The sequence below is a fragment of the Sphaerodactylus townsendi genome, linkage group LG02, assembly GCF_021028975.2.
Source record: "Sphaerodactylus townsendi isolate TG3544 linkage group LG02, MPM_Stown_v2.3, whole genome shotgun sequence".
Lineage (NCBI taxonomy): Eukaryota > Metazoa > Chordata > Lepidosauria > Squamata > Sphaerodactylidae > Sphaerodactylus > Sphaerodactylus townsendi.
In genome coordinates, this window is record NC_059426.1 from 35,483,129 (window position 1) to 35,508,630 (window position 25,502).

Below are 25,502 nucleotides of genomic sequence, written 5' to 3' on the forward strand. Positions count from 1 at the left end.
CAACCATTGCCCGTCCACGTTTGCAAGTCTGCTCCAATGTACAGGTGGCTTTTTGCTTAACTAGAACTTTTTAAATAGTAAGAATTGCAAAAGCTCAAACCAGACTTTGATGGACTGTGTGATTTTCCTTCAGAGCTTCTATGTTGCCTGGAAAATCAATGTCACATATAAACAAGGCAGGTAGCCGGACAAATGTTCATAGCTCACCCTTTCCAAATGATCCAGATTTGTATAGGGCACAAAAAGGATGCTTTGTTGATTCTCTGCCTCTGCACAACCATTAAGTCTTCAAATGGATCACCCCACAAACAGTACAGAACTATTCTACATCTGAGTATCTCAGAACAGGTAGGGCTGTTAAACCTTAGTTGGCCCTACTGTTTCAATGGGCCCATGACTCAGTGGTAGAGATTGGCTTGACATACAGAAGGTTCCAGATTCAGTCTCCAGCTGAAGGATCAGATAGCAGGTGGACAGTAGCTGCCAGTCAGAGTAGGCGGCAGAGACCTTGACGGACAAATGGTCTGAGTCAGTAGCCTTGTTCACATGTGTACATCCTGCATGTACTTGAGTACATCTGCCAATACACACTCTGGAGACCAGTATCTACATAAACGTGGGATTTACATGACGTGGTCAGCATGTAACATGGAAACTGCTCAGTGCACAGATAAGGAAAACTCAAGTGTGCCACAAAGTCAGTTATGACAAAACACTGCAAAAATTTGAGGTCTCTGGAACTATTATGCTGGTTGTTTTTATTTTACTTCTGAAGAATATGTGGTTAGTTTCGCCCTGTACTACATTTCCTACCAGTGGAGAGTTCACTTTTATGGGTCAACATTGAACACTGGTTTATCTAATTTTACAGACCAGTCCCTTACTCTCTCACAATTTTGATATAATCATTATGGACAAGTCATGCTGTGCTTTAAAATAGAACTATTAGATATTACTTGGGCCCATATTAATAATGAATCCATGCCAACTCTTAGAAATGGGGCACTTTTCCTGGGACATGCAATGGAAACCATTGGGACTAGTGCTCAGAAGAACCTCATCTGGCTGCCAAGTTACTGAGAAGTGGTGTGGCTCCACCTCATAGACAAAGGTTCAACAGGAACCCCCCCCCCATGTCACTATAGGATACAGAGCCCCCAAAATATTGTTTTACCCAAACCTGCAAAACTTACATTTTATTTATATTCTATCACCTATGCATGCAAGTTACCGAGCCATCTCAACAGTATTCTGCTAGTAAGAAGACAAATTTCATTAACACATTAATTTTTTCCCAAAGGGCTATTATAATTTTAAAAGTGGTATTGTGCCTTGCTTGTTTGAAATAAAAGAGAATAAAGGCCCACCTTCAGAATTCAAGCTCATCAGCATGAACATAAAGGTAATTTCATGTTACCCGAGTACTACCTGAATACGCTAGAGACATGAAAAGCCACAAGTCAGACAAGCTAGTTTTCAATATACAACAAACTGCAGTAGGGTATAGTTTCACAATGTCTGTACCATATTTTTGTTCCCAGCAGTATAAATTGACCCTCCCCCTCCCTGCTCCCAATCTTAACTTTTGATTTTTCTGATGTGTTGCCTCAAATACTGCATTGTTTTATACAGAATTCAAGGTTTTCTTAAAAGTAGTATTGAAGTTATTCCACAAGATCGACTAAAGAATCTCTCAGATTTACACAGTCTTTCTATGAAAGAGTAATAAAGCCAGCTCCAAGTTTATTTTCAATTGGCCAGGATGATAATGAAAATAGTTATTACAAGAGCAATCATACAGTTAGGACAGAATCCAGAAATTTCATACAATAAGGAAGGTCTCTACACAGACCCCAAATCATCTACAACCATTACTTGACAATTGTGAACAGCAAAATTATGCATGCAAATGTTCGCAAATGCAGGACTCATGTTGGCAGCTGCAAAAGGAAAAGTCACAGGTGCTGAAAGACATTTGATAAGAGAATCCAGGATACTGATACAAATCTTCAGGGTGATGGAGAAAACCCCCCCACAGAATTTCGATATCAATATAGACTTGTATACATACATTACAGATTTCCACACAAGGTATCTTAACTAGCATGAGGAGTTAACTGTTACTGCCAGGTAAATTGACCCTTGACATTTCAGTTGACATGGGGGTCATCTGCAATTTGTGGCCCTATAGCTAATTAAGGCAACCTTTGCTTAAGCAAGTGGATCCAAGCACTAATTTAACATATACAAAGAAATACCACTGTGCTGGGCTGCACTAATTAAGTGGGCTCACTGGCTACTGCAGCAGTGGTAGGCTGCAAACTCGACCTTCTTCCACTAGTGCCTGGCCAAGTGGCTCTGTAAAGCAAACAGGTGCATGTCACAAAGGTTACTGTTGCAGAACCCCTTGTCAATAAGAAGCATCTACGTGATGGCTAATAAGGTTGAGTTAGCACATTTCAGGTAAGCATAGAAGAGTTAGACAGTAACTAAGCATCATCGATCCATTAGCCACAGGCTGCTATCTTCACTTGGACATGTCACTGAAATCCACAACTCCTACTCAGGTATATAAATTACAGTTGAATGGTGAAAGGGACTGCCTTGGGCCCAGTTTATGCATTGCTAGAAGACTGAGCTGTCTTGGCACGATTTCAGAGGCCTTGTTGAAATCACTATATCTATATGAGGAACTTTCTTCACATAACAAAGAGCTTCCCTAGCAAGCTACATGTGTCTATTTTCATGCAGCAGTGCAGGGAGAACGTATGGTGCTGGCCTTGATAATCAAGTCAGGCATGTGTTTACTGGGCTGCAAAGATAATGATGGAATTCCATGTGAAAACAGTATGCCCACTAAAGGGTCAATTAGGAAGCCTTTCTCCCGTTTATACACATCTAGAAAAATTTCAAATGGTTTAAACTTAAGGAAAGCGGTGGGTGCCCTACAGAGGCGCATGAACTCTTCAGTAGATTAGATCTTAAAAGATAAAAAAATGGCTCTAAGAAAGATTTTGTTCAACCACCATTAAATAATTTCACCATGAGCAGATTCTGCCAGGCTGTGTTTGAGTAAAATCTATGAAGCATCCGGAAGGAAACAAATCAAAGCACGTGTTTTAAGATAGCGCTGCAGACATCAACTAGATAGGTTTTCTTCAGACCTTTAGAATCTGACAGCCGTGCCGCATAAACTGTTTCCATATCCTAACACTACAACACCTGCTGTTCAGCAGCCAGCTTTTATGGCTATTTCGTACAACAGGGCCATTGCACTTGAAGGAACAGCTGAACCCTGTTTAGAACCTTGACATGATTGTGTTTTCTTCTCTAATTGATCCTGAGAGCATAATCCAAAAAATATAAAAAAGTCAAACATCAATATGCATAAAGAATGGCACACTTCTAAAGAATTACTGTAAAATATGAACACTTTTTATTGTTGAACTACACACTAAAAATCAAAGGTATTTATACAGAAGATATGCATTAGCAGGCAGAAACGTGGAAAAGTCAGTGGCAGCCTGGTTTTTCACAGCATCCATTAGTTTCCTCAAAACAGGTTGTCATATTCTGGCATTCTCTTCCACGGTTGGCACTCAGATAGCCATAGTGCACTGCAAGAACTGCAAAGGAAGTACATTTGATTCTGTCAGAACCATCAACATCCACCACAGGCGGTGTGATTTGCTCACTATCCTAACAAACAGCATTTATGTAACAAAGACACTACGAAGCTAACAAGAATGACTGAGGCATCACAACTCAAATGTACTTTTAAACAGCAAAGTAACATTGTACTCCAGCCACAGCAAAAGAAATTACCCCTACCCTGCACATCATTAAAAAAAACCCCACTAGTCTTGCCTTAAATAAATCCAGTAAGAGGGCTTTAGATAAGTCTATGTTCCTTATATATAGGTAGCTTTGCACCTGTACCTTGAACATGGCATGCAGCATGCAGAGGTGTAAAACTTCCAGAAGTTTTGAAGCCATGAAAAAGATTTGCAAAGAATAACTGAAATATATACAATACTTACTTTCTTATCACATTTACTTTAACATACAGTGTATTGCTTATAATTAAACACGTAAAATTGTACTAAATCACATGTTTACAGAAACAATGTAAATGCATTTGCTTTCATTTGCAACAGGGCAAATCTATTCAAAATGAAGGGGGATAAGTTATCTGTCTGGCATCTTAGCACATTTCACTCCCTCAAAGGAGTTTTTCCCAATGCTCCCCCAAATTTCCATCAGAAAAACTGAAAAGGTCCATAGAAAAAATGTTTTCCCCAACTGTTCTGTTCACCCCCACCCTGGTAAGGCCTTCACGTCTCTAGAGATATGACTACTGTAGTCCATGTGCTTTACTGAAGATGGAAACCAAAAACATTATACTCCCAATAAAATTTAGCTCCAATTTTAGTTAGTTTTCAGTACATGTACCGAAAACGAAGTACCGTTTTCCCTTCAGACTTCTCTGCACCATTACTTATTACGTAATGGTGCAGAGAAGTCTGAAGGGGAAACGGTATGTGCCCCATACGGCAGACAAGTTGCACACATCAGTCTGAGAAAGAAGTTAGGTAACTCTGTAAACTAACAACCAGTGTTTGCATACCATAGAAATGATTACCCCCAAGGTAAACAAAATACTTTGGGCTTTGAATAAAGGTTCAGAGTTGAAGCAATATTTTTTTCCAGAGGATGGTGCTATCAAGTGCTTTGATAGCGGTGGCAGACTTTAATCTAGAGAACTGGGTTCAATTGCCCTTTCCTCCACATGAAGTCTGCCGGGTGACCTCAGAACTCTCTCAGCCTGCAGAGAGGCAATGACAAACTACCTCCAAACCTCTCTTGCCTTAAAAAAGCTAGAAAGTTGCTGTAAGTCAGCTGTGACTTGGCGGCAAACACACACTCAAAAACAGTGTAGTGACCGTGGCTATTAAGGAACCATGACTCATAACACCAACAGCTGCACCTTGAAATGTCTGAAGCTAATAGTGCAGTTAGTTCTTACAGATGTTTGTAGATGAATTTTTCCCCCAGCCCTTTCAAGCAAAACAATTTTGGACGAGAGCTACCTTAGTTAAGGCTTCATTCAGTAAGGCATTCATTAAGGCACAGTTCAAAGTGTAAGAAATTTATGCCTAGGGCTACTAGTAAAATTTCTTTTAAAAAAGAGCACGACAACAGTAAGCATGGAGTGGCCCACAATTCTGATGATACACCCATCAAATAAACATCAATTGGGACAATAAGCCCGCTTCCTGCACCTGTCACGATTTGACACCTGGAAGCATTTATACAGATGGTTACCATATTCTGGTGAACAAGGCTACTAGTCCCTCAAGCAGTATATGAAAAAGTGTGTTAATAAACAATTAAGGAGGACTACAGAGCAACAAAACTGCAAGGGCCAGGAGACCCAACTTTAAGTGTAGAGAGTCCTTTGCATGTGATTTTGTCAGAAACTGGCAAAGCGATTTTGGGACAGGCACCCGCTTTAACAAAAAAAACACCTTCAATACAGCAAGAATATAACAGAAGACAAATTAGCAAGTTCCATCATGCATCTCTGGTGAGAGTGCTTTCTACAGAGTTTGATCAGCCAGTGTTGCTACTTACATCATCGTATACAAGATTCACAATGCCCTGTTGCATGCTGTCTCGTCTCCTGAAGAAATCTGCAAGAAAAAGAATTACATACGTTTCTGTTGCTCTAGTACTATACCTGTTCCAATTATGTTTTCATAATGGCATTTAAACGCCACAGCCTGCAAAGGACTCCGTCTTTACGAACGAGACCTGTTGTTTTAATGATTAATACGCCTTTGTTCAATTAACCCCACAGAAAATGGATAATTCACTCATTGTAGCAGAGACCTCTTTAAATGTTGTTCGCTGAAAGGGCGTCAAGTTTTGCAAGCTTACATCGCTTCTATTTGGAAATTGAGACAATGTTATTTTCACTGCTTCGAATTATCAAGTGTCATGACACATGGCACGTTATTCTGAAATATAATGGAGAAATGGAAACAGCCTGTGTGTGCACGTGTAAAGTGCCACCAATGACTTGTGGCAACCCCTTATGTTTGGTTGTCATAGAGGTGGTTTGCCATAGCCTGCTTCTGCATAGTGGAATTCCCTGGTGGCCTCCCATCCAGATACTTAGGAGGGCTGACCCTGCTTAATTTCCAAGATTTGACAAGATACAGCTAGTCTGGGAAGAGTCTGATTAATAAGCTGCAATAGTTCTTACATTAAGGCCCTTTCCGCACGGGCCAAAACAGCGCCCTAGGGACGGCAAAAAACCCGTCCCTAGGGAGCTGTTCACATGGGGGGGCACTGCTGCATCACAGCAGCACTGCTCTCGCTCCCCCAGCGGCACGAAGCCGCTGTTTCCCAACCTCGCTCCCCGAGCGAGGTTTTCCGGAAACAGCAGCTTCCAACCGCTATCTTACGAATGGCAGCAGCTGGAAGGTGCCATGTCCCCTGCACCATCCCTGCAAGCTTACCTTGTCTCCTGGCTTCCGGCTCGTCGCAGAGGCCAGGGGACACGCCCCCTCCCCCCCCCCGGCCTGCAACTCCAGAGCCATCGCTCCAGCCTGTGGGGGCTTGTCCCCTGGCCTCTGCGATGAGCCGGAGGCCAGGACAAGGTAAGCTTGCAGGGACGGCGCAGCCTGTGCGAAGGTCCCGGAGGGGTGCGTCAGCGTCATTTACGCCGACGCACCCCCGCATCGTTGCGGTGGAGAAAGGGCCTAAGCCTCATTTTGAAGTCACAGTTTCAAGTAAATACGCTTCAGGTAATCCTCATTCAACAAACATAACTTACCTGTCAAAGCCCGCAGCTTTACACAACAAGCCACATAGTCGTCGAAAAATATTTTGCCATTCTTGCTGTAACGTTTGACGATCGAAATCAATGTCTGTGGACTTAGCCTATAACCTGAATAAAGTAAAATAGTGGTGACTTTGGATGTTAAGCACCATTTCCAGCAGTCACAAGTTCTGACAATCCAAAGGAAAATATTGTAACAATAAAATGGGTCAGATTTTTAAAATAAAGCACCTGCTGAATAGGAAAGGAACATCTGAAAAGCTTTATCACAGCTTTGGATCTATACTGAGGATTGTTATATCATTCTTGTAGAAGTGTTTCTCACCGCCTTAATCGGTGAGAACCCTTCTAACGGTGTGATCCTATGCAGAACAATTCCAGTCAGTGGATTAATCTAAAACAGGGGTAGGGAACCTGCGGCTCGAGAGCCACATGCGGCTCTTCTGCCCTTGCACTGTGGCTCCACAAGCCGAGCCGCCGGCCCCATCCTTGCCCGCCCTGCAGGCAGCAGGGCGGGCGCCTCTGCCATGGTGCGGCTGGGCCGCGCCAGCCTGGCTTCCCTCCTCCTCGCCCGCCCTGTTGGGCGGTGCGGGCGCTTTCCGGCGGCAGCTTCTGAAGCGAGGGGCGAGGCAGCTGGCCTTCATCCTTGCCCGCCCTGCAGGCAGCAGGGCAGGCGCATCCATGCGCTTCTCAGAATGAGCAGAGTAAAAGGTAAAAAAACCCCTATATATATAGTGTTATCTTTATTTTAAATGTCAAAAATTATTTGCGGCTCCAAGTGTTTTCTTTTCCCGTGGAAAACGGGTCCAAATGGCTCTTTGAGTGTTAAAGGTTCCCTACCCCTGATCTAAAATAACGCTGCATAGGATTGCATTGTAAGGCTTTATCACTGACAGTCAAAGAGAAACCAAAGTTTGCCACTCAACAGGAATGAAACAGCAATAATGAAGGGGCTGCCAGCAGTAGAGAATGGGAAGATGGGAAGGACTTTCTCTCCCACTTTCTTATACAACATAGCAAACGTGCACCTTCTTCACCACTTTGCGCTGCTTTGTACTGGATTCCAAGACTGTCGGCCAGAAAATGTATCATTCTGACCTAAAATCATACATGCAAACTTACTACAATGATGGACTCGGAACTCATACGATTAGGTGGGTGTCGCATCAATTAATTTCCCTTATCCCTAGAAGAAAGGTCCACAAATGCCTAACCACTGAAACTAAATTGTGCACCTCTAAGCATCTAGATATTACATTACTCATAGGCAATACAGTCAAGTAACATGTTGAAGATATTAAGTTAACCTGATCCTGTTCACCAAGATTTGTGTGTCATATGAAGATATTTTCATTGAAGAATGGCTTTCTCTGTAAGTCAATCTGTTCACTATTCTGCTTTCAAATCCCAAGGATAAGTTATTTAACTCTGAGTGCTGCAGTGTCTTCTCCCTGTTAGTTGCTAAACAAATTAATTGGGAATCCACCAACAAAACCTGCCAGTTATACCGATAAGTTACAGAACTAATACAACGTTCAGTGCATATCTATCCTTCAAACTATTTCACCTTCAAAATAGCTGCAGCAACTGCCAGGGCTCATCAAAACCATTTCCAAGTTATATGGATAATAAGAAATGCTGCCAAGATTCATGTATACAAGATACAGTTTCAGTCAAAAGTCTGCATTTAACAGATTTGAAAGCCATCTATTTTGTTTTGGTGTGACCTTACCCATAGCAACGATGACTTGAGTCAATTCGTGAAGTTCTACAGTTCCACTTCGGTCCTGATCAATCATCATGAAGTTTTGCTTCCAAGCACTTAGAGCTGCCCAGAGTTCTTTAAATTCATTGAAGCCCATTTTCCCAGTATTATCTCTCTGAGGGTAGCTAGTTAACAAAATAAACTTCACAGATTTTCTCAAAAATCTATTCATAGGTACACTGCAATTCCCCTGGGAAACACCTGCATTCAACAGTTTGCTTACAATATTTAAGTGCGCATTCCAAGTAAAAGGCCGCTCTGTCACATGTTCAGTATCTTGCTACATTGCATTAATATCCTGGTCCACTACAAAGAATACCTTCACATTCAAAAGGATTCTAGATCAGAAGGCAAAGGAAGCAAGATGTTTGGCATAAAGCAACACCACACCAAATATGGCCGCTAAAGTGAAAGAACAGAGTTTATGTCCCAACTTTGCTAATGTGATTACTCATTTTGCCATAGTAATACCCAATTCTTGAGGCCTGTGGGAGTGCCAGGAAGGCAGAGGTTGAAATGTAGCTTCCTTTTTTAGTTATATCCTGTCATTTGGTGAACACTTTTCTATTCAGTGCTTTGGCACTGATGGCTACCAATACACTTTCCCTACATACAAGTCTACTATCATAAAAGAAACCAGGATGAAAGTTACAAAACTATCCCCCCATTTGGTCTCAAAACAACCAGGAATCTTAATTGTTTATAGCAGATATCAACATGAGACTAAGTTTTGGACCATCCTATATCTGTCTCAACTGATGGTAATGATGACATTCCTGCATGCAGAACAGCCTCCTGTGCTGGAGAAAAGTCCTCACATCAGCAACACTCAGCAATTAGATGAATGCAGACAATCCACTTTAGGTCAGTGCCATGAATAAGCTTAATGTCAGAAAAGAAACTAGCATGGAGGTCACAAAGCTATTCTTTTACAATCAAATCATAGGGGAAAAAATTGAAAAGATGGTCACCAGACCAATCATTAATGGTACTGTAATTGAAAAGTGCAATTTTTGTAAAGCCTTTTAATAGCTACTTGGTCCCCTGCTCTATGGCTTCCAATATTTATTTATTTATTTATTTTTTCAATTTATATACCGCCCGATCCCCGGGGGTATATATAGAACAAGTCAAAGTCTAAGCCAATCAAATGGCCCACCCAACTTCCTGCTTTCTTTGTTCCAGAGAGCACTGCAGCCTCTCCAAGGTGAGTAACAGTGCCTGGGAATGGGACAGGCTTTTTTTTGATCATTTAATACCAATGCCCATGTCACACAAGCACATGCAGTTAAAGTACTGAACACTTGTGGGGGGGGAAGTATTGCAAGCAAATGTTAACGTAATTAGCACAGTGAGCTTTCTTTGACAACTAAAGCAACAAATGATACATTCTATCTTGTTAACACTACACACAAAACAAAGGCTCTGCAACAAATCTGACTTTGGTTTAAAGTTAACCTATGTTTGCTCACTTACAAGCTACAATGTATCAATCTAGAGTACAATGTGACTACCAAGTAACATAAACGCAAAGCACTCCCTGGCCAGTAAACCTTTGAAAAATGATCATAATAATATTGTTTCTTTCCAATTCTTATATTAATTCTTAAATGTTGATCGCCCCCAAATTTTCACATGACATTCCTCCCTGTTGCGGGCAGGTAATCGGACCTTCAAATCGCCGAAAGTCCATATCTGAGCCAGGTAAAATGTCTTTTTCCTGGCGCAAGAGGCCATGAAGCTGGCTGTGTTTAACTGTCACCCTTAGAATGTTCATGCAGCATGTCTGTGGCCTGAGGGCTTGGTATGCCCTTAGAATGTTCGTGCAGATGGGCAGAGATGAGCAGTGAAAACAGTAAATAGGTAATACTGTTAGGTAATATGAGTGGAAGTGAAACACAGACACACTTTGCCATACAGCAAAGGTATAGTATTCAAGTCAGAAATGCTCCTGAATTTTTTTTGAGGCCCTGTATGAGGGTTGGCTTTCCCTGACGAACTATCTCCTGCAATCTTCCTCTTTGCCTAATTACACATGAAAGTGGTTATCACAAGTTTCAGTGATGAAAAGTGAGGCCTGTCCTTGAGTGGGGTAATTAACTTTCAAAGACAGCTGGGAAGAAAAGCAGGGAACCGGTTGTTGTTTTGTTCCTTCCTAAGCCTTGCGGCTGGGAGTATTATTTTTGGATCAGTTAAATCTTTTCAGTTTTGATACTGCCCGGAGAGAGGATGATTTAACCTTGGGAACGTTTGTTAACAAACTTGTGAACTTCATTTCAACAATGGTGTCTGGAGCTATGCCTGCAAAAGTCCCTGTTCACAAACCCCTTTGATGCAAAGGATTAGAGGAGGAGAGAGCTTCAGCTAGTCCTCAGCAACTGAACTGCTGGGCCTCCCTGGCTGAGCTTCCTGGAGCGTTGGGAACACCTGAGAGAAGGGTGAGAAGGGTGAGCCAGTGAGCAGTTTCATACAGGCCCTTATCCCAGTATCTAAATTTTGGTTCCATGGTACAACCAACCACAGCCCAACTGCACCAAAGGCAATACTAAGATGACTATTCCATCGGGCCATTTTTTGTGAAAAGGATACATCCAACATTGATATCATAATTCTGCAGGTCTCCAAGCTGAACGCTGAAATTACAAGCAAGGGATGCATTATTATAAAGCCAACTAAATGGAGCTCAATTTTAACCACTTGTTATAATTAGCAGCATAATGAAGTCTATCAAAACAAACAGTTCAAATACAATACAGAACTGCCAATTGGTTGAAAACAGAAAGTCATGATGAACACATACTAAAGATGAAGATGTCTTCTATTTTGCCAGTCTACGCAACTTGTACAATTTGTATATGAACATATATACTACAAAAATACATTCAAGAAGAGCGTTACCTGCTGAAAGTACCTTTAAAAACACAGAATGCCATTCTAAATAGAGCTATAACCTTCTGCATCTACTGCAATCAATGGGCTTAGGACAGCAATAGCTACATAGGATGGCACAGCTAGATTAATAGAAATTGGCATCATTTTGGAACTACGAAAATGTTTCCATAATTGCAAGAAATTCCTGGCATGCTGAAAAGCAAGGCAAATCCTTATCAGGGATTTCAGTAAATAGAAGTAGGAACAAATATTAGTGCCAGAAATATTTTACTTGAGGACATAAATAATGGCTTGCCTTCTGAGGCCTTTCATAGCTTCCGGGGAAATGAAATATTGTATATGCGAAACCTGCGTGAATGCAGATTATGAAATATATATTTTTCCTATTTCACAATAAGGTTAAGTTTACAATATATTATGGCTATCCTAACAAGTTTTATTAAACACTTATTAAACTTTAATTTCCCCTGGAAGCTATGAAAGGGCTCAGAAGGCCGCTTGGACCCCCTCAAGCCATTAGTTATGTCCTCAAGTATAGGTAAAGCTATGCTGTGTGTCAGTACTGGTATACAAGAAATATTCTTGCTTGCACAGCACTCACCACAGGAATTTTTTGCACACAAGGAATGCTGGCCCAGAGATCCAGTTGTTGTTTAAACTTATATTCTGCAGAATTTAAATTATGTATGCAGTTTCAACCTGTGGACTTTCAAAAGACTAACCAGATTTGTTTCAGCAAGTTCACCTGATGCACAGGTAGGAACAAATATTGTAGGTGGGATACAGAAGCATAAATGAAAATGTAACACTCATAACTGGACTTTTTAATGTTTTGTTTCTGTTGTTGTTCAGTCAGCAGCAGCAGCGTAGTGGTTAAGAGCAGGTGCATTCTAATCTGGAGGAACCAGGTTTGATTCCCCACTCTGCCGCTTGAGCTGTGGAGGCTTATCTGGGGAATTCAGATTAGCCTGCGCACTCCCACACACGCCAGCTGGGTGACCTTGAGCTAGTCCCAGCTTTTCGGAGCTCTCGCAGCCCCACCCACCTCACAGGGTGTTTGTTGTGAGGGGGGAAGGGCAAGGAGATTGTAAGCCCCTTTGAGTCTCCTACAGGAGAGAAAGGGGGATATAAATACAAACTCCTCTTCTTCAGATACATAGTATCATATTTTGTCTATCAGCAGGATGTTTCTGTACAGGATAGCAAAAGAATATAAACAGCAACCTGTCTACTGTCACCTCAACGGCAAACCAAAGTTCAAAGTACAAGCACTGGGTATTCAAGAAGAGAGTCAAAAATCCTACTGGACACACTTGAAATAGCTCTTTGATTCTTTGCCACTGTATCCAAGTGAAGACAATGCTACTTTGAAGTGTCCCAACACACATCTTGCATATAAATTTGCTAGACATTTTCTCTAGAGATGTTGATTTTTTTAAAACTAAAAACACACACAGAACTGTACATGAAGATTTCATTTAAAAGAGCGGCTAAATCTTACGAGTGTAAGTTCCAGTGATTCCAGACTGCGTTAGACATCTCTGTAGCTCTTCAGCATCCACTTCACCATCCTGTAAAATGAATGAGTGCAGACATATCTGACATTCAGGGACACTGACCAATTTGCTCATACAAGATCAACTGTATACATGAATAACAGACAGCCACCTAAATTCTAGCCAGACGTACAGACCTAGAATACTTCAGAGGAATGCCTCATCTAAGAGTATGCCATACTGTAGAGATCATACTGTAGACAGAAAACCAAAAAGCTTCAATATTCTTAATTTAAAATGAAGTATATGCTCATTTGAGATTATTACAGTTAACAGAGATCTTCTATACATAGTTGCCAGTTATTTGCTCCACAGATGTTCGCTCCGATTCTCAAAATAAATAAATAAATAAAAGGGTAAAGAAAGAACTCAACCAGAAAATTACAGACAGCCTCAAAGACTGAGCTAAAAACTGTAAAATCTATAACACACTAATTATATGTGCACAAAAAGGCTTTTTTAAAAACACAGTCTGAAACACATTTTTAAAAAATCAAAATAAACTGTTGTAATACATTTTATCACTGACTGATGGTATGCACATCCAGAAACACTGGTAATCAAACACCAGATTTTGGTATGAACGATTTCAATTGTGAAAGTTTTTGTGAGTAGGCCACACCAGGCCACCCGGTACATAAGGGTTTCACATTTTCAGATTAAAAATACCTGTAAGGTGTATTTCCAGATGTGTTTTCTTTAATAATACTGTTTTGTATTTATGATCACTCCCTGTAATCTGGGCCCTGTGTTTTTAACAAACCTTTTTGTGTACACCATATAATAAACATATTTTGCAATTGATTTTACAGATTTTAGCTCCACCTTGAAGGTTCCCTGATCTTCTCAAAAAACCACACACGTTTTACTTACAGCTCTGTAAATTACTAGAGAAACTATTTGAATATAAAGACTTGAAAGGATTTTTCCTTGCATACCTCCTCTACAAGTTTATACTATTCAAAATTATGAAGATGAACTGAAGCCCAACTTTGTATATACACACAGAGATCTTCCCACTCACCACCATAGAACAAGGAGTAGTATTTTCTGCTACCATGGCACATGTAATCCTGCTAGGAGGATATACCTGGCATAGAGATTTATTTCCCAATATAGAAAGTTCCACATGCAAGTAATGTGTTACGTATATTATACTACCTTCCCCTAAACTGACTTTACATCCTTCCCAAACAAAAGTGCTATTTGCGAGCTTCTCCAACGAAAGTTTGCATGTTTTAATTAATAAAAGCATCACCTTGCTTCTTTTAAGGTAGTGGAAAGGAGAGATTTAGTGTTTATTATTTCATTTTGAATTAACTGGAATTTTTCTTAACTATCATTGTAAACTCCTTTGAGCCACAAAGAAAAGCAGAGCATAAATGCTGTAAAAATAACATGTATAAATAAAAATGAGGGATATTCTAAGTTCAATAATCAGTATATTTCATTTGCACCCCTTTATAATTCCATGAATATAGAATTAAAAGGACTGGGCTTTGGAAAGAGGTTCCTGGAGGTTGTTGCAAACCATATTCATCCTGAAACAGCTCAAAAATGCAGCTGAAAAATGACAACACAGTTTTGCAGGAAAGTATGAATTCAAATGTAATTCTGCCATCTGGATATTATAAAGGCACCGCATATACAGTTCCCTCAAACATGTCTAGAAGACTATGAATCCACATGGCTACATATTCAAGAAAATATCAGATATGAACGGACGGAAATATGCTAATCATGGCATTTACCCACAAAACAAGAGACATTTTCATTGGGTAAGCTCACAGTGGAAAAGGAGAACTGAAATTGTGGTGATGAGTATACTTCTGAGCCCCATTGACTGGTGCAAGGCAATTCAACAACACTCAGAAATTATTTCATGTTCCTGCGTTCACCCTCCCCTCCAAAAGCAATACCCATGTTTTTGTGAATTTCTACCTGATCAGTTCTTTTGAGAGTCAGGGCTCATGCTTCCATCACCCCTTTGGTCTCGCTACATGGCAGATGACAGACTGTGTTTAATTGACTGGTACTTCAGGAGTGAATGTTTATTCCTCCTATAAAAAACTGAATTCACTAAAATAGCACACTTGAGAATGAATAAAAATATGGAAGTCAGCAAGTGTTGAAGATCCGAAGCAGAGCAATTCAAAGCAAACTCTTTCCCTTGTCCATTGTTTTTAGTTCTCAGAAATATAGTTACTATTAAAGCAATGGTTTTTCAAACTGTGTTCTGGAGAACCCCAGGGTTCCTTGAAAACTCATTCAAAGATGCTTCAATGAAATGGTCAGGGGTGGTGAAAGAGCGGCCTAGAAAGACAGCTTGCCCTTCCGCTAACAGTCTTCTGTGTTGCACCAATGCAAACAGGGTTGGATTCCTTCTGAAGTGTACTCTCAGCTGATATACAGCCAAGTAGACTCTATCAATATATCGCAGTATCCTTTGCTAGACATGGCTTTTCCCCAGCAAAGAGGGAAAGGGTTCCCTGAAGATACCAAGTTAAAAAACCACAGCTTTCAAGTTTTATGGAAATAAATGCAAAGATGGCAGATATTCTGCTGGAGTGGAGGGGCAACTTTTGAAACCAAGGAACACTGTAGAAAACTGAAGTCATATTTTAGCTACAATCCACATTTACCTTTGGATCAGCAACCAATCCAAGAGTACATGGGAACTCTAATACACATAATCTTCTACACGTGCAAAGACCTCTTTTCTTCACTGAAAGAAGGTAGCTCTAAAAATATGTTATTTTGCATTATTATATGCAGTTCCCTATGATAGGATTACTTCTGGAAAATAATATCTGTTCTCAAAACCCAGAAGTATGGTAGGATTACTTCTGGAAAATAATATATGTTCTCAAAACTTCTACAAAAACTTTCCTAGAGCCTCACTACATCTTCAACTCTGATGAATTAACTCCCTACCACCTTTCACATCCCCATACTGGATTTTGTAAATCAGAGCTTGCCTTTACTACTCCAAGTACAATCCAGCAACTTGAATTCTGTGAAGGATTCCAGATTCCTCATTCAGGGAACTGCCTAGATGGGCTGAAAATAACTACCATTCAAAGTGAAAACAGTTCAAATTACTAGACTGTAGGTACTTATTTTACAAAGGACAGCCACTTTTCTAAAGGCTTGAAGCAATTTTAATTATCTACATTTTTGTCTATAAAATTCAGTTTTTCTGCAGTCATTTCTGCTATTGCTTGAGAGGAAGAGGGACAATCACTAACCCTCTCTAGGAACACATGGCTGTTTAAGCAGCTACTGGCAGAATGAGGCGAGTCATTAGAAAGTGATTTCATTTTTGGTGGCTCCAATCTTTGTGGTTCTTCATCTGCAGAAGAATGATACTGAATGGGAGGTAAAGACCACGCTTGCCTGATGAATAATTTGTATCATCTATTCTATTGAAGCACTAGCCTTCAATTTGCTGCAGAAGATACCAGATGTTTGAGTGATCAACTAAATGGCAGATGCAGAACAGCTGCTATGATTTTAAATTTGCCAAGCTGCTATTGCAAGCTCAAGCACCTGTCACAATAAAGTTGCTTCTACCAGGCAGAGAACAAAGGGGTGCTCTGTTACCTGCAAGTCACAGTCCTGATTCTCTGCCCAAATAAATGGGGAAAAGAAAAAAAATAGGAGTTTTCCAGACCTCCCATTTGTGCCTTCTTCCTTCCAAATGTCCACTGACATCTAATAATCTCTCAGCTCGGCAAAGTTAAAGTATGCTTTGGCCAGCCATGCCCAGAATTGAAACATGCCAAATTCAATAAACAATCAAAATGGTAGAAGTTATGTACTCTTCCTTTCCATTGTGGGAACAAGTCTGAACCCCACCTACCTTTCTGCAAACCTACACTGTGCCATCTCATTCAAGTAGACAGAAAATTCTGCCTGCCTCAGACGAGAGTGCTTTATTATGCAAGCTGGCACCTTCAGAAGTGGGATGTAATGCTATCATGAATGTTCATGAGAATGCCCAATTCAGAGGAACACGAAGTACACAGAATTCATTTGTAGTCAACAATACTTCATAGCCTATCTGTTGCCTCAATGACTAATCCAAACAAAGCTTCCAGTTGTCCACAGTAGCTGCTAGTTCTTTATGCCGCTCTGCAAACATTAGAAAGCTACTGCAAATCTAGAACAGCTCATATGTTGTCTTCTGGACAATCCCTTCCAATAATTGTGAAATCACTTCGGTGACTTGTAATTTTGCACAATCTCTTAAAACGTTCAGCCTCCTTTCTAGAAACATTAAAGAAGCTGAAGATGAGCACCTGACTCAGACAGCATGTATTCTAAAACTATGCTAATTTCTGATGTACTTAAACTACACTACATATTTAACGTAATTAGGCTTCTAGATCTGATGAAACCCTGTATCACCCGCAGAATCCTAAAATAGTGGTCCTATAGTATAGAGCAGGGGTAGGGAACCTGCGGCTCTCCAGATATTCAGGAACTACAATTCCCATCAGCCTCTGTCAGCATGGCCAATTGGCCATGCTGGTAGGGGCTGATGGGAATTGTAGTTCCTGAACATCTGGAGAGCCGCAGGTTCCCTACCCCTGGTATAGAGAAAATACTTCAAGAAAAAATTCCCCTGCACACAAGCTGTGCCTACTGAAACACTAATATGCAAGATTGAACAAGTGGCTTGTCACCACAAGTAATGCGGCTCATCACCTCAATTTGTAAGAACTGTAGAAATCAAAATGCCAAGGCAAAAGAAGTCCAGAGTAAAGTTACTCACCTGAAATGAAAGTTGTTCCTGAATATTGCCTTTGCAGATCCACCTCTTAGGAGAATGCATAAGCGCATCACAAGTCCCAAAACGTTCTAGAGACCAATGACCTGTGGGGCCATGCATATGCCCTTGGGTGAATCTTTACTGTAACCTTTTTAACCAGCTCTCCTGCCCCATCCAAACAGTCACTGACCACTTTATAAAATACCTGGTGATGTGCATTATACTTCTCATTTTATCAACCCAGAAGCCTGGTGCAGACTCAAAAATAATAAAAAGACCTTTCGTATGCTTGTTAACATGGCATGTCTACTAATCATTTAGCATGAGAGGAGAACAATTAAAGCCCATCCTAGTATACCACACAATTCTAAATATTTGGAATGGGATTAGAAGCAGAACCAAAATCGCTTTTCACTGTTGCTTTTGAGCCTGAACTTAGCTTTCCAAAATAACTCTTGCTGAGAAAGCAAGAATTGAGTGGTTCTGTTTAGTGTGCTTCCAGAACAAGCAACCCCCTACCCAAAAGAATAAAAGGAAAAAAGAAGCTAAAGCAGATTCATTGCTTCAATAGGTCCATACTGTAGACTTGCCAATGACAGACTGGTACCAAGAACCATGAACTCTAAATGTGCTCCCCAAGCTTTATTTTTCCTTTTGTTATCAACAACAATAGCCCCAGGTCAAGCACACCTGATCCACCATGTGGAAATAATTACACAAAGTCAACATGACTGCAGTTGCATTAACCTTGCCATCAGAACCCCACCCTGGGGTTCTGAAAAGACAAACCGAAGGTTATCAGTTTCCAGTGTTTAGCAGCAAATCACTGGCAGACCTACACATATATTAAATGTGCTTTAATTCAATTACTCACAACATTTTACATGCTGACAAACAAATTAAGAAATCATCCCTTAAACAAAACAAAACAGCTTTTCCCCCAAAACTTGAAGAACGCAGCTTTCGCTTACCTGTCCAGAAATTGCACTGAAAAATGTCCACATAGGATCAACAGCAGCAGCGTAGGCACCAGAATAAACAGAATACCCAGAAGATCCAGCATGGGCCATACTTGGTACTCCTCCTGGCACGGGTTGGCCCATGGCCATTTGCATTGGCACCTGGCCACGGTAAGCACCGTACTTTTATGAAGAGAATAAGCATATGTCACTGTACTTACCATCTCTGTATACAAGCATGCATTGCTACTGACATTTATTTCCCTGTAGCCAAATATAAGCACTCTGTACTAATTTCACTATACTATATTGAGAGCATAGAAAATGCTGAACCAGTACATCAAACCACAATGTATGGCAACTGTCCAGAAGAAAGTCTGAAAGAAGGTTCTTTGATCATCAATTTGGAATTATAGCAGTGTCTCCACTCACACAAGCCAGGTAAAGGATTTATATCTTTATTTCCCACTGAGTGACCACACTCCCAGAGGCATGAAATTATTCATAATTTTATGGGCCACTTTTCTGTACTGAGCTCAGGATGGCTTACAGAAACGAATAATTAAAAGAATAGTTAAAATTAATCAACAATCAGTTGCTATAGTATATTGTAGTATATTGTCCGGTGGTGCCATAAAATCAATTCCAACTAAGGGGAGAATGAATGAAAGGAACAGGAAAAATAAAAAAGGGCAAGACGAAAAAGGGAAATGGAAGGGTGATAAAGGAGGCCAGCTTTGTTGAAATTCCACTGCTTTCCTTCATCCTGAGTTTTAATCAAACCTACTCGATTTCTGTAAAATTCCTACATGCACATGCTAGGTAGTTTACACTCCAAGATAGCCCTTAGCTTGAAAGTAAAGTTTTACAGATGCAATTCCAAACACAGTACAATAAGATGCCTGTTATTCCTTCCTGGTATTGGAAAAGCAGATAACAACTTTCAGATGTGGAAAAAAAATTAAGTGCTATAACAATGAAGATGTTCCCTCAGAATAAAACATAAACTTCTTAATGAAAATGGATGGAACCTTCCAATGATTATTCAGTGTTATTAGACAGTTTGACTACAACCAAAGTTTTCAAGGTTGCAATGAGAGACAATGAAATAAGTTGCACATCCCTCAATTTCTAAGAAACAGTTCTTTAAACACATACTCTTCAAAAAGGTTTAAATTGGTTACAGTTGTGCATTTAGGGTTGCTAATTCATGGGGGGAGGGCTTGTCCTGCCTTTAAAAATAGCCCATCATCACCCAGAATTCCAGCAAGTGACTCTTTAGCCCCTCAGCATGTGCAGAATAAAGCACTTTCAAGCCACTTTGCAGCTGGATTTTGCTGTGCAAAATATCAAAATCCACTTTCAAACAACTGTGAAAGTGGATTGAAAGTGCACTATTCTGCATGTGCTGAAGGGGCCTTTCTCAACTTTAGACCCATGGCACGAAAAAGATGGTTTCCCTGCACTGCAACAGTACGGTCAGTACTGGTTTGCTTTCTATTTATTTTCAAGCCAAGTAAACTGGTAACCAAGTAAAACCAAATGTGGTTTGTTCTCTATTTATTTTTAAACCAAGCAAACTGGGGGCACGTGACCCTCCTTTCCCTCATACTTCCGTTACAAGGAGGAGGAAGGGAGATGACACTGCTTGGTCTCGTTTGAAGGCCCACCCGCTCCAGGGCATCGCTTGAAAGAGAAACAACCGAGGTCCCTCCGCCTCGACTCCGTCATGGAGCTGTGAGGAGGCCACAAAGCTAATGGGCCATACATGGCGAAGAGACAGATGAGGAGCGGATAGGAGGAGGGAAGGACAAGACTGACAGGCCTCCCCTCCAACCGCTATCCTCGTACTCACCGCTCCGAACCCTGGGTACGTCATCTCGCCGTTAGGGGAGAAGACCGTTAAGAGGTGGGGGAAGGGAAGAAACCGTCGCCCGGATTCGAATTGGGGAAAAGCTCCAAATCTTCCACGGGGACCACCAGACTCTGAGGAAAGGCCGTCTCCTTCCGGGCTCAACGGACGAAAAGCGGAAGTCCCTTTACGTAACCCTTCATGCGTCGCTTCCTCTTGCTATTGGCTGAGGGAATATCCGCCCCGTCCCAGTATTGGTCAACCCGTGGAGGCAAAGGCGGGGCAAAAGAAAGAAGCGGAAAGGGGAAACAAACGCTGGCTGGAGTGTGACGTCTTCGGCGGAAGGGGCGGGACAAAGAGGTGATTGTCATCTGGTGGAAGAGATGCAGCCGTGTTGAATAATTGTATAACAAGCAATTATTATAGTGTGGAATTTCGGGGATTAGGGAACATATTCTTTCATCATGCTGAAGTGTGCTGAAAGTCAGGGATATGAATGATGCAATATGTCAGTCTAGAAATTGCTATCCAATTTCAATTGGGTTTCATCAGAAACGAGTTACTCTTCTGGGATTTCTGACTAAGCCTGTGGTTAGCTGTGCTGGCCCATGATTTTTTTAAAATGCCAGAAAGGCAATAAGTGGTGTAATGACTTAGTAGCACAATGTAACAGAGTGGTGACCTTTGAAGATCTCCAGAACTCTTCATGGGAATCACTGTTAAGCACACAAAGAAGTGGGGTTATGTTCCAGGGTGTGATGGAGAAAAGCTCAAAAGTCTATTGTTTAATAATGGAATTTTCTGGGAGTAGACAGGCAAAAAGATCGACTGCCAGCTCCAGGTTGGGAAATACTTGGAGATTTTAGGAGGGGAGCCTGAGGATGGCACGGTTGGAGGAGGGAGGGACTTCAATGGGGGATAAGGCCATGGTGTCCACCAAAGCGCCATTTACTCCAGGTGGACTGATCTCTGTTCCCCAGAGATCAATTGTAATTCTGGGAGATCTCCAGCCAGAGATGGATGGACTCAATCAAGGAAGCCTGGCCCTCAGTTTGCAAGGACTGAGCAAGGTTGTTCACGATAGAATGTTTTGGAGGGCATTAATTTATAGCATTGCCATAAGCTGGAAGCGATTCAATGGCACAACACACACACACTATCCTCCTAACAATTCTCCCTAAGCAAACCTAAGCAGAAATAAGTTTTGTTTTGTTTCATGCACTTAGTTAAAACATTGATCTGCTGCCTTTTGACAGAACTTGGATCCCCTTTAGGAATTAAAACATTTATACATTAGGCATTAAAACATTTGCACATTATTATTTGTCTAAATATTTAATGGTACAAGAAACAACTATAAATGTATGCAACACACATAAACAGAGAGGAAGGTGAATAAGAGTTTTACTGGGGGTACACCAAATGAAACAAAAAAGTCTTCACCTTCAGGTAGAAAACAATAACAAAGGGATACAGATGAATTTCCTTAAAGAGGATGTTCCAACGTTTCAGTTTTCTTTCTGTCCCTTCACACAAATCTGCAACAGAGCTGTGCAGGTGCAAACATCCCATTTTTCCTGAGTTCTGATTGGCTGTTCCATCACCACAGTCCCCCTTCCGCCTGTTCCCTCCCTGTGCTAAGGGAATGCTTCTGATTGGTGGAGAATCTACAACAACCTTGAGAGCCCAAGCAGGACCTCCCCCTCCTGTTTCTCCAGCGTGGAAAAGAAGTGAAGGGCTTTGAAACCATGACACATGTAAACATGAAGCATGCAGCCCCCCTTAACATCTGTGATATACAAAAAAATCTGTCCAAAAGGAGAGCAAAGGAATATGTCCCATGAACATCCAAAGGTGTGCTCTGAGCACCCAAAAAAATAAATGGAAACAAGGCCGTTGCTCACAATGGCCCTATTTATTTTGAATCCATTGCTGAACACCTTTACATGAAATGGCACTCATAGTCTCTGCCATGGGGAGAAAATGTACTTGGGGAATGTTTCTGAAATGGTGGGCTTCTACACTGGTCAGCAGTTCAGCAGAAACGAAACTGACATGATGTAAGGTGGAAGAACGGGTGGCGGGGTGGGGAAAATAAAGCATTTGGGCGCCTGTACCGTTCCCTCGGTAGTGGGTTCAACCCAGGATTTTTCAAAAAGATTGCAATTTGGCGATTTTTGAAAAACCCAGGTTGCGGGAACAGGCTAATCCCACTTCAGGGAAGGGACCCATGTGAAATACTTCCACAAACCGGGATATTACCCTTTTTTCATCCTGTCAAATTTCTACCATGCAGAATCTACTTTGGTGAGAATCTCAGAAATTGTATTCCGTCATCTAATTTTAAAATAGCATATGGAATAACATGTATGGGGTTTTTTTTTGTTTCTTATTTGATTTACATATTCAAGTGTTTTGTATCACTGAAAAATCTTGAAATATCAACACCAATCATCTTCGGCTAGGACATGAGGTTTTCACTTGACACCTGGAATAATCGACTACTGTTCTTCAGACAGAAGGCTGATAACCTATACAGAACTAAACTTTCATGATACTGCTTATTTAACTTACAGATCTTGAGCAATGTCACACTAGACACAACAAAAAATCCATATGCTTGGTTATTATAGAGAATAATTCTCTCAATATAGCCCTGTTGTTAATGTCTTGCTTTGGAACCCACAGAAAGATTCTTTGTTTCCATATGCTGAGGCCAGAACACTTCTCTCACGGGTGGGTTAAACCGTTACAGTGTAGTATGATCCCTGGAGCACACACCAATAGACATTCTGGCCACAGCATTATGTAGCAATTACAGCTTCTGGGCAATCAGGGGCAGGCCCACACAGAGTGCACTGCAGTAATCTAATCTAGATGTTGCCAAGGGTATGCACCACAGTGGCATGGTCTTTCCAGCCCAGGAAGGCTTCAGCTGGCTCACTAGCTAAAACTGGTGAAAGGTGCTCCTGACCACCTATTTATCCAAAAGGAGATCTGGATTCAACAGGACCCACAGGCTATGAACCTGCTCCCCTAGGGGGAGTGCAGTAATATTTAGAACAGGATGTCTCCCCATTGTATTGTCGAAGGCTTTCACGGCCGGAATCACTGGGGTGCTGTGTGGTTTCTGGACTGTATGGTCGTGTTCTACCAGCATTCTCTCCTGACGTTTCGCTTGCATCTGTGGCTGGCATCTTCAGAGGATCTGATAGTAGGAAAGGAAAGCAAGTGGAGTATATATACCTGTGAGTAACAATGAAGATAGCAAGGTCAATAGGTGAGAACATCTGAATAGAAATAGCCTGGCATGTGAGTAACAATGAAGATAGCAAGGTCAATAGGTGAGGGCATCTGAATAGAAGTAGCCTGGCCTTTCCTTGGTCTCCCCATTCCTTGGTCAAACCTTCCCCTCACTAGTAGCACCTCTGTTTTGTCAGGATTAAATTTCACTTTGATAACCCTCATCCCTCCAAAAACTGTCTCCAGGCACCTGTTTGGTTTCCACATCCTCCCTAGGATCTGTTGGAAGCATGAGATCAATCTGATTGTCATCCATGGTGACAGCCCAGCTCAACTCCATCTCAGCAACTTTACACAGATATTGGAAAACATTGGGGTCAAAATAAAACCTTGCAGAACTCCAGAGGTCAAGACCTGGTGCACCAGTATCCCAGCCCCACAAAAAGATAATAATTACAGGTGTTGATTTAAAAGAATATAGCGAAGAAAGAATTCAAAAGTATACCATCATTTGTTACAGCAACAGCTTGCATCTTTATTATCCCATTGGCAATAGACCTTTTATATTTTTAGCCCATCCTTTCTCCAAGGAATTTAGAGCAGTGTATATGGTTCTTCTATCCTACACAGATTATTTACAGTATTTTTACTCTGTCTTTCTACTGTCATCAGGGCCATAAAGCTTGTTAGCATATTAAAAAGCATACATAATAAAGACACATCTTAAACGTATTGACAAAGGCTTTCAGGGCTGGATTCAACTGGTTGTTGTGAGTTTTCCAGCTGTGTGGCTGTGGTCTGGTGGATCTTGGTCTCAACGTTTCGCCTGCATCTGTGACCGGCATCTTCAAAGGTGTATCACAGAGAGAAGTGTGTTACTATCTGCTTGGGGTTTTTGTTTTTTTTCTATCTGTTTGTTTTTTGAATCCTACAAATTGAGGACATGCTGCAGGTATAATTAAGTGATTCAGTAATTGCTGGATACATTAAAATGGTTTGAATATGAGAAGTGAACAGGTCCCAGCAATTAAATTAAAATAGAAGAAGGTAAACCATAGCAGAAAATATAAAATATATATAGGCAGAAGGAAAACTTGTGCCACTGACCAATTCCTGGGAGATCATGTAGTGGTCCTTGCAATTCTTTCAAGGGCTAGATGACCTTTGGACTGATTCTAAAAGCAATTTCTTAAGGCCTTAGGAAGAATACATGCTTAGGTTTGTCTAAAACCATTATACTGTATACTATTTCCTCTTTCCCTTCCTGTAAAGCAATAGACTCCTTCTGCTTCCTTCTCTCCTTCCCACCCAGCAGTCAACTTACTTTTCCCTACTTTCCCCTGGCAGCCTCTTATGGAAAACTCTGCATTTCCAGCTGCTGGCCAGGTTAGATCCACCTGATTGGTGCAGGTCACTTGCCCAGTTCCTCTGCTAGGGGAGGCTCAGGATGCAAACCTAGGTATTCAGGGTGTGTACCATTTGAGGGGTGTGTGTTAAAAGACCCGGATTTTTTTTTAAAAAAAAAGCCAAACCATATGAATTGGGGGGGCGGCGGCTTTTCACCCTGATTATGAAAAAGTCTGAGTAGCAAAGTTCAGCATTCTGCTCCACCAC

General features: G+C 41.1%; 1 protein-coding gene across 1 annotated transcript; it reads right to left on the minus strand.

The window, feature by feature from the left end:
* Positions 1-1,709: 1,709 nt before the first annotated feature.
* GCA (grancalcin) lies at positions 1,710-20,831 on the minus strand. Its single transcript, XM_048485333.1, has 8 exons — positions 20,649-20,831; positions 18,806-18,976; positions 13,006-13,075; positions 11,202-11,245; positions 8,580-8,727; positions 6,842-6,955; positions 5,635-5,693; positions 1,710-3,626 (listed from the first exon to the last, which is right to left on the minus strand). The coding sequence occupies exons 1-8, from the start codon at positions 20,670-20,672 to the stop codon at positions 3,600-3,602; spliced, it is 657 nt and encodes a 218-aa protein (XP_048341290.1). The 5' UTR covers positions 20,673-20,831; the 3' UTR covers positions 1,710-3,599.
* Between the last annotated feature and the right edge of the window lie 4,671 nt (positions 20,832-25,502).

Excerpts from the sequence above, each read along its gene's own strand:
- GCA (XM_048485333.1), bottom strand. The coding sequence starts at position 20,672 with ATGACGTACCCAGGGTTCGGAGCG. Across the intron at positions 6,956-8,579 it reads TCAAGTCATCGTTGCTATGG|GTTATAGGCTAAGTCCACAG; the intron begins GTAAGGTCACAC and ends TACTTTATTCAG. Across the intron at positions 5,694-6,841 it reads AAAGCTGCGGGCTTTGACAG|ATTTCTTCAGGAGACGAGAC; the intron begins GTAAGTTATGTT and ends TTTTTCTTGCAG.